Here is a 16,508-nt window from a genome sequence, read left to right as displayed (position 1 = left end):
ATAGATTCATTTCCTGGTGCTGAAAGAGGTTGATCTCTCCCTGTACCCATAATCCTTAGTGTGTGTGTGAGAGAGAGAGTAAGCACGAGAGAGAGAGAGAGAGAGAGAGGTGAAGGATAAAGCTGGTCAGGTTATTCTTACCCTGAGGCAAAACTGAAAAAGGAGGACGGCACATTGTAAAAATAAAACTTCCTTTCCACTCATCCTCCCCTCCAACAGGCACAGAGGGGCGGGACAGAGAGAGAGAGAAAGAGAGAGAGAGGGGGGGGGAGATGAGGACATGTCGATCTGTTATCTCGACGGTTCGGTTCACGACTTTTCTGCCAGCGCAGCACGTTTAGCTGAAAACCTGAGAGTGTGATGAAACTGAGATGAAAAAAAACAAAAGAAAACAACCCACAGAGGCACCGAGGAGGAGGAGGTGCTGATGGAAACCATGCAGTCTGACTGCACCTCCAAATCAGCTTCCCTCTCTCTCTCTCTCTCTCTCTCTCTCTCTCTCTCTCTCTCTCTCTCCCATACTCCTTTCAAACTTTTCTGACCCGAATTGCTCCTTTTTCTGAAAAATGATTGGTCTACTTTAGATTTACAGTTTTACCAACTCTGCTTCTGTGCACCACTGACTTGTTTTGCCAAACACATTTTAAAATAGATGTCATATACACTTCGCTAAGCCCCACCCCCCATCACTCCATCAAGGTGTCAGACCTACCATGGAGCTCACACTAGCTGTGTCTCAATTCAGGGGCTGCATCCTTTGGATGCTGCATTCGTAGACCACTTGCGTCACAGCGCTGCGACTAGTGCTGTCCCATTTTGCATTTTTGTTGAAGAGTTCTTCAATGCAGCCTTCTCGTCGGAGATTTGGAGGACACATCTGATGTATGCTTCGCGGCCCAGCATATCCCAAGATGCATTGCGTGCCGGTGCGCTATTACCGGCAGCTCGGCTGCCTGCATCCGACCGTAGTAAGCCTTGTAAAGTAACTTAATAACTTCACATACAAACCTCAGAGGTTGAATAATATCTTACTGAGTTTGTGATGATTTTACAGATGATTTAGACTTTATATCATGTACATAAACGGACCAATGTGAGCTCAGGTAGACAGGTTGTGAACCTGAAATATCACTTTAAGTCCGGTAACGTTTCAAACGTTGAGATTAACTACACGAATACACTGAATTTGAGTATTTTGCTGATTCTGTTCATGTTTTGTTACAGAGAGCCAGGAGCTGAGGGGAGAACGATGGACAAACATTCAGCAGCCGTAGCTTTGAATTAAGACATTAGTCCATTTGACCATCCTGTACTTAAGGTTACAGTTACATGAGCTCTCATCCTGTACAAAGCCTTCACTAATAACACAACCAGTAGATCCTTCTCATGTGTTCATGTTGCTGTCACAGAGATGACAGTTGTGACTGTCACCTTTTTATTTTATTTATTTAAATTTACATAAGACATCCATGTAAATGATTTCTATGTGAATATGTATATATTCTGCTGTGTAAAATGTGTCAATCTTCGAAGTTTGCATCCCTATGTGAACATTATTGATAAATGTTTCTCTTTTCATCAACTTATTTAAAAATATAAAGTATATGCACATGTGTTACTGAGAGTTAATGAACACGTTTGCTGACATTTGTTTTGCTGCTGTTAATATTAACTGTCTTGATTGATTTCCTTAGGATTGCTATATATATATGTACATGTAAATATATATGTATGTGTGAATGAAATGAAATAGTTATTGATAAATTAATTTAATTACCAGAACTATAACTGATTGAAAATTTGTTATTAGTAACTGATTTAATTAACTGATTATTAATATAGAAAAACAATATTATGAAAAAGATCTATGAATTAATTATTGAATATATGATAAAAAACTGATTAAAACACTAAACTAAAACCTTTCCAGTATATATACTGAATAGGTTTTAGTTTAATGTATTTATATGTATATATATTTATAATCCTGCTGAGCAGGGATTTTAGGGACGGGAGCAGCAAGAGGGGGGCGGGGCGGGAACAGCTGTTGATGCAAACAGGAAGTCCTCTGTGGCGTAGGTCGTCTCATTTCGTAGACCGCACAGTCTGGCCTATGCGGTCCTCAAAGGACGTGGCCCACGTAGACCGCGAAGGCTGGGTCCTCCAAAGGATGCAGACCCTGAATTGAGACACAGCCACTGTCACTAACTGCACTCCCTATCGTAGCATAGAAATGCTAACGCTAGCCAATGATGTACTCAGCTAATATTAGCTCCACAGGTTTCTACTCAGACACGTATCGTTTTAGAAAAGTACATGTCCTTCCAACCTCTCTGGGTAATGAGTATCACTATTATGTGACATTTAACCATGACTAGCTCCAAATTCAAAATCTGAAAGGATTGCATCTATGGAGCAGAGCCAGATAGTTGTCAGACCCTGGTCAGAGCTGGACAATGCTATGACTGGCCAGGCTGAGTTCGAGGGGCGGGACTTAGCGATGGCTCAATTGCTGCTAAGATTCTGTTACCTCAGCCCTGAGTGTGGTTAGGGTTAGGCAACAGAAAGACTTTGATTTGGTTGGTTAGGGACAGATTGTGGTTTCGGTTAAATGTCTATAAAGTAAACACTTTGTGACTTGTGCTTCAGGTCACAGTTGACTTTCATTATTGACCACAATCCTTCTTCACTGGAACCAGTGCTTTAAGTGCCTCAACACAATTAGAAGAACATACTAAATACGTTGTCAGTGAATGTTTGGCAGACTCACTCAATAGATGAACATTTTGTGACTTTACATATATATAAATATATATATATATGTATAATATACAGTGCCAGTACTTTCCTTATTCACGTGTTCCTCATTATTTCTAGTGAATATAGGAAATAGTGGGTTTAGAGGTACTAAGAAAATGTGAAGGTTTTGACTTAAAACTAAGCAATTTCACACCATCTCTTTATGAACCATTATTATTACTACATAACGCCCAAAAAGTTTTCTCACCAAACTTCCTATATAGTGAAATAATTATTTTATTAATTACATATATCACAGCCTTCATCCAAGCATTTAATTCTTCCTTACATTTTTCCCCAGTAGAATAGAATGAACTGATTCAGAAATTATATTTCATTATATTTTTTCCCAAATAAAAAACCTATGAAAAACAGTTTACTTATTATTCTTAAAAAAAGGGACATGAATATTGCATTGTTAAATTACAGCACCCTTGTTCTTGACCTTATTTCCTGTCTCCAACGTTTCTTTTTGTGCAGCTACATTTGGGTCAGTCTTCCACTGAATACTGTGAGCTGTAGTGATGTTCGCTGCTGTGTATCTTCTCCTCATGTTACAGCTTAAAGGGAAAGAAGAGGACAGGCTATGCTAGTGGGAGAGGACACATCTGTTGATTTGTGCCCAATTTAAAAAACCTGGAGAAGGTTTCTTACATCTATTTCGTGTGTAATGCATAATTTGTTCAGCTGAACTGTACTCCCCTGTGGCACGGGCAGAAATTAGAGCCGTGATGATGGTCACTGAACTTCTAAAAATCTCATTGCCCCATTTGTCATGCCATTATGATAGGGCAGCAGCGGCCTACAGGGAAGAGCCGGCAGGGTTCGGACTGGAAGATCAGCGGCTGGGAAATTGAATGAGCAAAACCCCTCCTCGCTTCCCGCCATCCCTCAACAACCTCCACGATGAACACAGCTGCTGCACCACCGGCTGACTGCGGCTGCTCAGTTCACACGAGTAATGCAGTTCAAGCAGTATTGGACAGCTCCCAAATGTGAATGTTGAAGCAAGCCGGGGAATAACAGCAGGCCGGCTCACTCGGCTTTCCCTGGAAAGATAAAGGTTAGAAAAAGGCCGTGCACAGTTTGGACGTGCCATTTGTGGGGAAGCTGACTGCATCCGCACTTTTAGAACAGTGTGGGGTGGAGGTGACTTTGACCAAGAACTGGTGAGATTTCACAGGTATCGCAGGTTTCAATACTTTTGCTGATACTGCAGTTATCACTTTGTTGTCCACATGAGGATCTGAACAAAATGTTTGTCAGTATCTGTCTACTTGTTCTAACGGTGGACACACTCCTACAGTAGTGCCTCCCTCCTTCACTGCTCTGTCTGCCACTGCTCTGAGAATGCAGAGGAGGTGCAGAGAGCTCCCTCATGTAGATTTCAAATGGTCTGCTGCAGACTCTCTTCTTGAACACTTTGATCCAAGTGTACTACTCTCAAAATGGCACATGTTGTGCAGCAGGCTGTTCTCACACAGCGTTCGTATACCTACGAATCAATTTGTATGCAATCCACGTAATCATGAACCAGGAAGTATGAAGACCACAAAAAAACCCACACAGGATGGGCAGGACGGGAGATGGATGAACAAAAAACGAGTGGTCTTTCACTCAGAACATAACTGTTTGTGTGAAACCAAAGTCAACATTGAGTTGTTTGTCAAGTAACCTGCGTGCTCAAGTAACCTCACTTCCAAAGTTAGTGTGACCCAAACCACGATCTTTTTCTCAGTCGTTTTGTTGGTTTTTGTTTTAACTAAGCTTATTTTGAAAACACGGTATGCATGTAACGAGTGGAAATTCACACATGTTGCTGGACTTTTGTAGGAAAACGCATAAAATATATATATATATATATAGTAAGATATTATACGCATCGTTGAGCAGACACAATTGTAAAATATGCGTTGCCCTATATGTCATTATGTTAATATCTCAAGATATTCTCATCCAAGTAGAAGGATATTTAGTGTTAACAAAAGTGTGACAAAATGTCTCTAAGAATAAAGCAAACATTGTCTTAGGATACGATGTTATAAGATTGCAGTTTTGAAAACTGTGCAAGCTGACACGTTCATCATCTACTACTGCCAGTTCTCTCCATTTTCTGTTGCATTGTGAAGCTGTTAAAGAGGATGCTGTTAAGATTAGCTTTAGTTACATCATTTTCTTCACACTGCGGTTCACATCCTGAAGGCCTTTACACACTGGGGGTGTGACAAATAAACAACAAGAAAATGTGAAATATATACTATTTTTACCGGCAGTAATGCCGATTTGCTGTAGTTGCAACACTTTTTCAATAACAGTTTAAAATAGCTTTGTGCAGGCAGACGACCAACTACCAGGATCTTATTGACCCAGAGCAGCTTCTGGCAGTCTGTCTGAGCTAATTATTTTTTACTTTAAGCTGTTTTATTGAGTTTCCTTTTTGCTAAATGCTCTGAGTGGATTTGAGTTCCTTCTGGGAAACAGTTAGGCAGTCTATAGCTTTTATTGTGAAAGGTAAGAATGGATGTGAGTGGATCTGGTCTTCACTTCCTTTGTCAAGAGAGAAAGGAGTAACAAAGTTGTCCTTCCTGGTTAGTACTGCAGAGCCTCTATATTTATCTTTTAAATATGTCTGTATGTTCCGCGCAAAGTGACTGGTTGATGCCCCGATGTGTAACAGCCATGAGTCCTGTGTGTGGTTAAGTTTAGGCAACAGAAGGACTTTGGTTGGGTTGGTTAGGACCCGATTGTGGCTTTAATTAAATGTTCAGTTGCATTCCGAAACTGTTAGAGAAGACCACGCAGAAAATGTCCCACCTTAAATGGACATGCTATTCTTAAGGGCAGTGGTGGGCCGTCAGGGCCTGCAAGGCCTTCTCTGCTGGCCTAAACAGAATCACAAAGCTATAGCTATTTAATAATTTAATAATTTTTCTTAAATACACTACATGTATTGCAATTTATAAAAATATTTTTCCCATTATCTTATTTTCTCATTGCACAGCTACTGTCTTCCTCAGTTGCTCTGCTTCCAGTGCAGCTTGTTTTAAGTAGAGCTTTTATCCAATCAGATTTCTCCTCTGTGTCTCTAGGTAGGAACAGAGGCCCCAGGCCTGCAGACTCTCACCTGCATCCAGTGCAGTTTAAGTGAATGGGGACAATATTGTTGATTGTCATAATGTTCAACCAATCAGATCTTTAGTTTGACATGTTGGGCGTATTCTTTGACGTGTCAGAGCCTGCTAGCCGGCCTATAATGATGTCAGCATTAGTGCAGCTCAGTGTCCATGTGCAGCTCTGCCGCGAGGTGCAGAGTGTGCTGTGATTGGTCAGTGGGCGAGCACGTGACTATCGTGAAACGAAACTTAACAGCAGAGGCTTAGTCGGGTAGTGAATCACATCACGTGATGCAGCTCAGCCAATCAAATATGGGCATTCTGAACCGAGTGAGATGTACCACACACCATGACACAGGGGGCTGAGACAAGGTAAGACATTGCAGAGCAGTACTACAATGTCCCACAGCTGAGAATCACTGTCCTCCATGAGCGCAGAAAACATTATGTTGTCCTGAATTTAAGCTTCTAGCATTATTCAAACATATGTAAGCCTCGTACCGAACGGTTTAATACGAAGACGGACATAGTTACAGCCTTAGAAATGAATAATAGCTGTGGCGCTATCATGTGGTTATAAGGTGGTATTTCAGCTGCAGGACAGCAGTGAAGGCCCAGTTATAAAATGCACGGCCCGCCACTGCTTAAGGGTTTACAGCCTGGTTATAGCATGCAACAGCCTCCAATTCTTCATTTTCCTCTCAGCTCTTAGATTAACATCTACAATGAGCTGTGAGCATATTTGGGAGTCGGGGTGCTGTTAGAGGCACACGTCTTCTGAAATGTAGATACTACTATATTACATGCATCAACAAATACGTTGTGTTTAGAGTTGCAGACTTCTCTATATTTAGACTGTAAATAGTTTGATTCTAAAATTATTTTTATGATTTCTCAAGTGCACATAAATCTGAGTTTAACCCCTGTACCGTAATTACAACAATGTATGTGTTGCGTTGCAGAGTGCAGCGCGTGCCTCAGTATGTGATGATGTGGAGCGCGGTGTTGCGCTCTGACTGCAGAGTCTCTGTAAAGCCAGGCACCAGACTGCAGAGGCGGGGCAGAGAGGGCAGAGTGGGCGTCGTGAGTCTCCTCTATTGCAGCGTACAGTGGAGAGGCCAATAACTCTGCCAGAGAGCTCCACTTGTGTTATGAAATGTTTTGCTCTCAGAGTCAAAAGTCGAAGCACTGCTACTGTGAGCTGAAACGGGTGCTTTTTACCTGAGTCATGAGGGAGGCCACAAAAAGAGCTGACTGCCTGTTTATAATGGAGGAGTGTGTATGGTGGCCAGCAGGGACAAAGTTTCTGATCAAAGACGATCAGGGTCTTGAGACCTTCAGCCATTAACTTGTAAAAAATGTGTCTTTAGAAATACATAATAGTGCAACACAAATCATTGCATAGACACAATCAATTTGATTGTTTGTGATCACGCATACTTCTGCCATAATGTGATATATACTGATACGGTAAAATAGTATTATTAATATTAGAGCATTGATTTCAGCCATATTCCTTAATGCTGTAGATTCTGGACTCTAATGCTAAATAATATTTGCCAAAAAGAAATGTTGTTTCTGAAAGAATGCTAACTTGTGACTCTTTTAGTTGATCTGTTTTCTGGACCCCACCCTCTCAACCCTTACTCACCCAGTCTAAATCTGATGGAGGCTCCGCTGGAGCAACTATAGGGTGTAAACGCCGGGCTCAAGGGAGCAACAGCGGCCGGTGTAAAAACGGAGAGAGCGGTTTTGTTTCACTTCACATACTCTGGTTGTCGTTGCGTAGCATTTCTCCAAAAGTTGATTCTGTTGCAATTTTGTTTTCCCAGAATCCCATATGGACCACCGCCACTTAAATGAAAGGGAAGACCGGTGTTTTCGGCGCTTCGACTTTTGGCCGTATTTTTATTACGGCGTCCAATGTGACGAACGGGGCATTAAATACACACTCGTGGGTGGAGATAAAAACGAATTACGGGAAAATCATGAGCTCACCCCCACAGTTCAACCGGAAATGATCCATTTGGACGCCCTGCACTTGACCACATGTTCTCTCCAATCGAATGGTTTTCGGTCAAGATGAGAATTGAGGCTGTGGACACATTTCAAACTGTCATCTGTCAGCTCTCCAAATGCTTGGTAATAACACTCAATTATGCATCCTGAATGACGTTGCTAGGTTACAGAGCTGGCTGAAGTGGCTGATGGGACCATCCAGCGGTCACTCACTATCACGGGCCGATCGAGGGTCCCCACTCAGCCACTTGGCAGCTTGAGTCTGAAACATGCTCTGAAATCCACATCTGGTGATTAGGATGTGCAAATCAGCTGCTGCCTGGAGGATTCAGGGTTTTGGTGACGGACCTAAAAAATCCTTCAGGGAAGTTTCACTGCTCATTTACTCCTCAAAAACGGCACTATTTAATATACATTATAGATTATCACATCATCGTTTGATCTGATTTCTGGTTTCCTAATTTGCACTGCATGAACACTTTATGTCCTCTGGACAGTATCTTTGTACGATGTATTTGTGTTTTTACTGCAGAGTTCAAAGAGTTTTTGCTGCATAGACTCTTTCCCCTTTCAGCATTTTTCTGCATATTCTTTGTTTTAAGTAGTGATTACATTACATTAATCTTAATGTTCTGTCTGGCTTTACTCATTAATTTTCATATTTGTGCCACTACATCTTTTACTTTCCATTCAGCAGTCTATTGCAGGCTCCCACCAGCAGCCACTGATTTCTTTGTCTCCACCTGCCTGATGCCTGTACCCTGCTGGGGGTCCTGACTCTTCCATGCAGACCCCTGAACTCTGATACGGTCTCGTGTCATCCCTGGCCGAGAGCACAACACCAATAGGTACAGGAAGATTTAGGGTTTTCATTAACAATTGTTTGATCCAGCGTGGACTCTACACCTCCTGTACACCTCACCTAGAATTCATGTAATGTTGTTGTGTTTTAGGATGTGTCCTTCAGAAATAGAATACATTAAACTCTGAATTATGACGATAATATCCTAAATCCTAATTTGTGCTTTTTGAAACAAAAAATGTTTCGTGAGATAAATAATTGAACTGATCTGATATCTGTTCCCGAAGCCAAGTCACATTGTTTTTTTCTTCAGCTTACTCGTCTTTTGTTGCTCACCGAGCTGTTTATTTAAAAAAAACCTGACAGCCTGAAAAACCCTGAAACAGACTCCTACGCGCGGAATACCTTGGTGATAATGACTCACACAGGGATGATGTGTGTTTGGAGCAAAGACAGACGGAAAGGAGCACACACACAACACACACACACACACTCATTCTGCATTCACGTGCTCCTCGGATGGTCCCATTTCAAGAGTCGAAAAGTCGACTTCGGTGTGTTCACAAGCTTAACGTCGTAATGTGGAAATGTCGTGTAAGAAGTTGTGTTGTATTTTATTGCTCAGACTGTTGAAACAACACGTCGATAGCTGTATTCAGTATTTGCGTGACAACGAAGAGCAAAGGAAACGGATCAGGTGAGCCATGACATTTATTTAGATTACAACCTAATACCATAATGTGAAAAATGTACATGCAATACGTGAATAAACAAAAACTTTCTTACCATCAACCCAACATTTACTTCCATCTGCTATAATTCTGCCTAATAAGACGTCATCTTAGCAAGCCGTGTACCAAACTGTCCACTTTCTTTGTTGCTCAGACTTGAGGGGGCATTCACGTTAATTTCCCCCTTTGGCAACTCATTTTTTTTTCATTATTCCAGCACTACATGAATGCAGCATCACACTCAGTCACTTCCTCCACCTGTTTTTATCGTGTAAGGATCTTTTTTGTCCACCTCCTAAGTACACCCCACAAACATAAATGCAGAAACATAACCAAGAGCGCAAATGTTCATATATGTAAAATCACACGCTGAACAGACTCATCTCCCAAATTACCAAACAAAACACACACACACACACACACACACACACACACACACACACACACACATTTTTAGCAAAACAATCAGCTGTTCCTACTGTTCCTGCAGTGACCCGGGGATCTCTAACAAGACTGCCATATGTAAAACTTTCCATCCTCTGCTGTGGGGGTGTTAAGCCACCGCAGACTACATTCAAACAGCTGCCTGCACAGAGCCTGATATACTAAGAAACATAAAGTATTGCTGCACAGTCAAACATTATTGAAACCCACCCAGAGTTCTCATTTGTGCATCACGAAGTTTACCAATCATGCCAGGCTGAGTTTTAGGTAATTGTGTCTCAAATGATATAACAGACATCTAGAAAAATATATGTAGTAGTATAAAAACACGGATTTGAATATTTCACCCAGCGTGAACATTATAAAGCTTCAATGGAGAGCTGGAACTTGACGATGGAGAACATGTGTGTTACCGTGAGACAGAGTGGAACAGGATGATTTAATTTCTTTGAAACCTGTTAACACAGTGTTAAGTGTACACCTATGTTCTGTACACAACTGCTATGGGTTGATATAGGTTGATGCAACATGTCTTTGGAAAGCTAAAATTGTTGTGATTCGATTGATGCAAACCATTTCAAGATACAATCACAACAGCAGGTACAATCAACGCCTGTCAGACCACCAACCAACAAACAAACATTTACAACATTGAGACAACTCACCTATGAAGCCTCATAGTATTCCACCCATCGATAATATTCAGACAAAAACGGTCTTGTTACATTGCCAAAGGTCCAGACGATCCAATCCAGTAAAACATTTAGTCCAAAACACATTATTACATCAATAAATACCCACGGACCAACCGATCGTTCTGATGACTGACGCTTCGTATAGCCAATGAAATTTCAAAAATGACGATATACAGCTTCAGGGGTTAGATTTACAGCCACAACACGGAAGTAACTGCGTAATCGCGAGTCTGCTCAATGTGACCGTGCGTAGAATGCGAAGTGTGGTTTTGGAGACTTTAGGAAAGTGAATAATGGTGAAATAACTTATAAATGATTGTATTTCGACATAAATAAGCTTTAGTTTGAATTATGAATACACATTTTAACACAGCCTAGGTATGTTACCATGTTTACCATGGGTCTCCAAATGGCCTTTTTTGGAAATCGCATAGACCAGCGGTTCTAGGCGTGGCCTAAACTTTTTTTTTTGCCACGCACCCCCTTCTACATCCCGACCGGGTTCACGCACCCCCAATCCCCCACACCTTAAAAAAAAAAAGCAACAGAGCCTATTTATAGTCGCATAAAAATCGGACCAATGAGAGAACAGTTTGCTCGCGCGTGGCGTTTGTTTACAAGATAAAAAACACAAAAAAAAACAAAAAAACTTCCTGCACCGTGCCTTCGAAAAGGTAACGGACATACACCAGAAGATTGGCCAGATTGGCCACATCTGTAGTTGGACACTGGGATCATGTCCAACTTGTTTGCTTCTCTCTCTCCAATCATACATTCCACCATCTCTTTGGCAGCTGGCAAGCACACGTCTTCGGCGATTGTGTGTGGTAGCCCCTTTCTTGCTATTCTGTGACCAGATATGAAGCCCGTAGTGCGTTTTTTGTAGCCCCAACACATGAATGAGACTGCAGTTGTTTTGGGCTGTTTTGTAACTCCTCCAATTTCGATATAAAAAATGTAAGGGGCTTTTGACTTGCACTGGCATGCTTGGTGTTCAGGTGGCGACGTAAATAAGAGGGCTTCAGACAGCTGTTAGCCAGAACCTCACTGCACCAGGCATGACTGCACCATTAGACCACCATTACATTTTTCCTCTCGCGCACCCCCTAGAGGCAGCTCGCGCACCCCCAGGGGTGCACCACACTTTGGGAATCCCTGGCCTAGACATATCCTTCGAAATGTATAAAATATTCACTTTCTGTGGTATTGTCAGGCTTCATGCTGTGGTCCCATTGTGTTTTCCAGCTAATAAGTCCCAGCTATAGTCATCTGCAGGCATCTGTTTGCAAATAAATATTCAGGCGGAAATAAAAACCTTCTACTTCAGTGTGTTCAAACTTCTGTTACTCAATGCCAGTAGCACTTACAGTGATTCTGACTGTTGGGGGACCATGCATGTACTCCACATGGTTCAAGAACAGCTTTCAATTTACTTTGGGTATACCTTGGATAGACGTTTTAGGCTAATTTTACTGATGAAGACAATGTGCTATTTACAGGGATTTAAATCCATGGGATGTAAATTGAAAATAATCTCTATTCATCAAAGCATCCAGCCTCGTCAGCCACCACGCAGTAACTGGATTTCTATACTAAATGTTCCCTTGGAAAGATGCACCACTCTTTTTCTCCCTATAAGCCATTGTCATTTACAAGCGCTCTTTCCTACAATTGACGGATTACTCTAAAAAAATCCATTGTTTAATATGTAGTGTTTATGATGGAACTCCACTGCACACAGCAGAGAGGGAAATGTGTTTCACGCAGGTCTTTGTTTCTCAAAGGTTTACTCATGATCCACTGCTGGTTTCAGTATATCGATGTCTTACTCTGGATCCTCTGAGCTGGAAAGCTATTGTCTTACATTCTGACTGGTCCTCTTCTTCTGTCTGAACTCGTGTTTTATAGATAAAGGAGAAAAGCTTGGACGTGCAGATCAGTTTTTTCTTGTCAAGGGACACTATCTTTGTAACCTACAGCAGCCACACCCCCACTATCTTACCTGTAAATGAGGATGTCATCTGAGGAGCTGTTGTACTGGATCTGGTACATGCGGACTCCTGGTATGTGGTTCTGTGGGGGCCATCTGATGGTGGCAGAGCTGGACGATAGATCTGATACACTGACCCTCTGCTGATCAGACCGTGCCTGACCGCCGCTCGCGTTGGACTTGATGGATGTGGGGATGTCCGAAGGCCCCGGGTCGGGGTCCAGTTTTGGGTCAAAGTGTGGCGAGGGGTTGACGACCAACTCAACAGGAGCAGTGGCCTCCCCGGCTGCGTTGGACGCTATGCATGTGAACTTTCCAGAATCCTAGAAATCATTGGAGAAGAAAAGACCCAAAATGTAACTTAGCTTTTACTTTTATAATAAACAGACTTTGAATCTTTTATTCACTTAATTCCGGACAGAATTTGGGGAGTTAAATACTCATTTGAACAAAGACAAAGTGGATAAACTCTGACAAATCTAGTAAAACAAAGATTTTATAGGTTGCAAGCTAACAGCTGACCATTTAATATGTTAATGTCCCTGCTAAATGCAGGCAGGAATAGCATTTGCAGTTCTTGATGTTGTGCTTCAATTTAATAGCTGTTACTTCAATCTGAAGTAATTTATTTATACGTTCCATCTCTTCCTTATATGCCATTATTTATGTTCATCTTCAATGTTGTTCTGTAAAATAAAAACGGACAAAAATATTAATAATAATTTAACTTATTAAGGTTGAATACCCTTTGCACACACTTTGAGTACAAAATCACTAACTTCTATTTCCACCTCTTTCGTGTGCATCACTCAGACCAGTGATTCTCAACTGGTGGGTCGCGACCCAAAAGTGGGTCGCGGACCCGTTTTCAGTGGGTCGCGGGCCTTTGCCTGACAAAAAAAAATAAAATGTGATTTTATTTTGAAGGGCATTTTTTATGCAGCGGAATTATTCCAGCATTTACGGCACTTGTTCAGCAGTGCAGGAAAAACACCGACCAATGCGTTGTGAATCACATCACGTGATGCAGCTCAGCCAATCAAATATGGGTATTCTGACGAGTTTCCTGACTTGAGTGAGATGTACACACACCTTGACACAAGGGGGAGAGACGATAGAGAGCAGAGCAGGACTGTTGAAGTGAGAGTTGTGAAAGTCAAGTCATAGAATGAGTTCCAAAAGAGAAAAATGTCCAGAGAGACCAGAGTCATTAGACTCTGACTGGACAGACTCGTATAAGTGAATTCTTCAAACACTCATTTCTCTTTTTAGTAGATGAGAAAAATATAATATTGTGGCTTTTTCACTTCACCCTGAATTAACTGAATTTAAAGCTGCAGGGCAATTCAGTGAAAATAACTTTTCTAAAATGAATTTCATTACGTAATTTATTTTTTAATCCAGCTGTTATTTTACTTGAAATTAGAAGAACATTTATTTATGTATTTCTATGTATTATTTATATTCCATCCAGTTAAATTTGAAAAACGAGAATAATATTTGTTAAAATATAATTGATGTGTACTTTCTTTATTTGATTTGGCAGTTGTTTACTACACAAAGACATTACTACTACTAGACTTCTTGAATATAGATATACCCAAATTATATATATATATATAAATAATTTGGGTCGTGGGTCGCGGCTTGTCATTAAGGGGTGATGGTGGGTCACGCAGCCAAACCAGTTGAGAACCACTGACAGACAGTTATGCTCAAATGTATTTGTCTCTTTATTACGCAAACGGTGAGTGAGTATAGGATGAGGGGTATTTACTGTATGTCTTCATGTGCTGAAAAAACTAAATGTCCAATCAATATATTTGTAAATATTATTTTTCTAATCTCTCCAAAAATCACTTCTGTCAAAATGAGTTGTTTTAATTAACTTTATAAATGTCTAAAACTTTACACACAAAACATTACTCATTGGATTAGAAGTTTTGGGTATTTGAATCTGTGCGATGAAACTTCAACTTTCGACTTTATTGCACTCGTCATACAGGTACATACATGACATTTGACCTCTGCATTTAAGCATAAGGAGCAGTGGGCTTCAGTGAAGCTGCAGTGGAGCCGCCTCAGAACCAAATAGTTAAAAGAAAACCGACTCTACCCTCTGACCTACAGCTGCCCCAAAATAGAAAGCATAGAAAATTGACCAACACTTTTAGAAATAATCAACACAAGCATAACCAAATTCTGACAATGAAACCCCATCTCTACCTTCACCGAGGCCTTGAGGATGTCCAGCGAGCCGTTCTCGTAGCAGACGGTTCTGGACGTGTTGCCGATCAGCTTTCCTTCAGGACTGACCCAATGCGTGGACGGCTCCGGATCCCCGATGGACTTGCAGCGCAAGCTGACCTCCTGACCCTCCATCACAAACATCTTGGACGTGTGGCGAGTTATCATCGGTGGCTCGCAAACAAACTCCTCCTGTTGAGGGACATCAGACCAAAAACATATGTCACAATATTTGAATGGCTTAAAAAACAAGATGTGGAACGTATAGTTATAGAGTTCACTCCACAAACTCTATTATAAACAGCTGCAGTAAAGGTGCAGTACTATCAAGAGGAGTGATTATTTAAAGACTTCTAAAGTGCAGTTTATGGTTTTACAAAAAAAAACAAGTGAGATAAAATATCCAAGAAAACATGTCGGAACAAATGAAGAAGTCAGTTTTCTGTGCACAGAGCCCCTTACTGGCTTCCAGCGGTGTGTTCTTCCAACAGTAGACTCTCAGAAGGAGTTCTATTGTGTGCAAATGGAGATTAAGTGAGTTCAGCCCTCGCAATATTTAAAACCCACCCACTGGCACCCAATCCCAAATAAAGCCAGCCAAAGCCCTGGTGGAGTATTATTGCGAGGCCATGCAGGGCCTGCCAAGGCTTACCAGGGCTTACTCATCATTCCTACCACTCAGTGCATCTTCAAAAAAACCTTTTCTGGGTCCTCCTTGGGTCCTGTAACCAGCAGAGAAGATTACTGACCTGATGACCACTGGGCTGTAGCTTCAAATGCAGCACCAGTGCCTTTCAGTCTTGTATTACATTCTAACCCTCAATTGCTCCCGTGAAGCTCAGACTAAAAAGGGCAGTGATTGAACCACGCTGCGCCCTGATGTGAGTGTGTGGAAGTGTGAAAGTAAGAGTGTGTGAAGGAGTGTATGAAGTGCTCATCTGTTCTTAATATCTGTTTTGTCTAGTTAACCCCTTCAAATGCCAACCAGATTCAACTCTCCCTTCCATTTCATGAGGATCTAACCTTTCAGATTTTTGAACTTCCTGTCGGAGAGGAAGCGGTGCAGCTTTCATCGATTTCAAAGCAGGAGTTCCCTTGGCGGCTGACGGTTAATGTCTGACTGCTGACGGATGCAGTGGAGGCCCACATGTCCTTGCAGTGGGAAAGAGGCTATTAACTCTCTGAGTGTTAATATGCCTGGACACTTAGGTGACACAGGGGTCTCTGGATCGAACTCTCTACAAGGCTAATCCTCTTATAGTGATCCTACAGCACCTCTCTGAGGGACGCCCACAACTATTACTCGAGGTGAGGCAAAGGTCTGTACATCAACCTCTCGGAGATGATACCAATTAATCCCATCTTTATCTCACGGTGCACCTCCACTTATCATTGAAGAGGGGTCGGCTCCTGGAGATCTCCAGGTGAGGGATCCCCCTCTATATCCTTCTCTTTAAGGTAACATGTCCTTCTGTTATCTCTCCAAGTATCAGTAAAGCTCTGCAACCCGTGTGGAAGTAGCTTCCAAGCAGGTGAAGAGCAGATTTCTCAGCGGCTCCTCGACCTTTAGTCCCACAGCTAAGATATGCGATATAAGGTATGCGATATAAGATATGCGATGTAAGGTATGCGATATAAGGTATGCGATATAAGGTATGCGATATAAGG

At 41.7% G+C, this 16,508-nt stretch overlaps 1 protein-coding gene across 2 annotated transcripts in view; it reads right to left on the bottom strand.

The window, feature by feature from the left end:
• LOC116397259 (leucine-rich repeat and fibronectin type III domain-containing protein 1-like protein) overlaps window positions 1-16,508 on the bottom strand; it is a 339,526-nt gene that overhangs the window by 31,523 nt on the left and 291,495 nt on the right. For both annotated transcript variants that reach the window (XM_031872518.1, XM_031872519.1), the window contains 2 exons: window positions 14,820-15,032; window positions 12,606-12,916 (listed from right to left, as the gene is read on the bottom strand). In XM_031872518.1, the coding sequence (XP_031728378.1) occupies window positions 12,606-12,916; window positions 14,820-15,032 (524 nt within the window). The remainder of the gene's footprint in view (window positions 1-12,605; window positions 12,917-14,819; window positions 15,033-16,508) is intronic.

Source organism: Anarrhichthys ocellatus, unplaced genomic scaffold (assembly GCF_004355925.1).
Source record: "Anarrhichthys ocellatus isolate YVR2014 unplaced genomic scaffold, GSC_Weel_1.0 scaffold64, whole genome shotgun sequence".
NCBI classification, from domain to species: domain Eukaryota; kingdom Metazoa; phylum Chordata; class Actinopteri; order Perciformes; family Anarhichadidae; genus Anarrhichthys; species Anarrhichthys ocellatus.
Note: the sequence above shows the minus strand (reverse complement) of the source record. Positions and strands in the feature narration are given on the sequence as shown.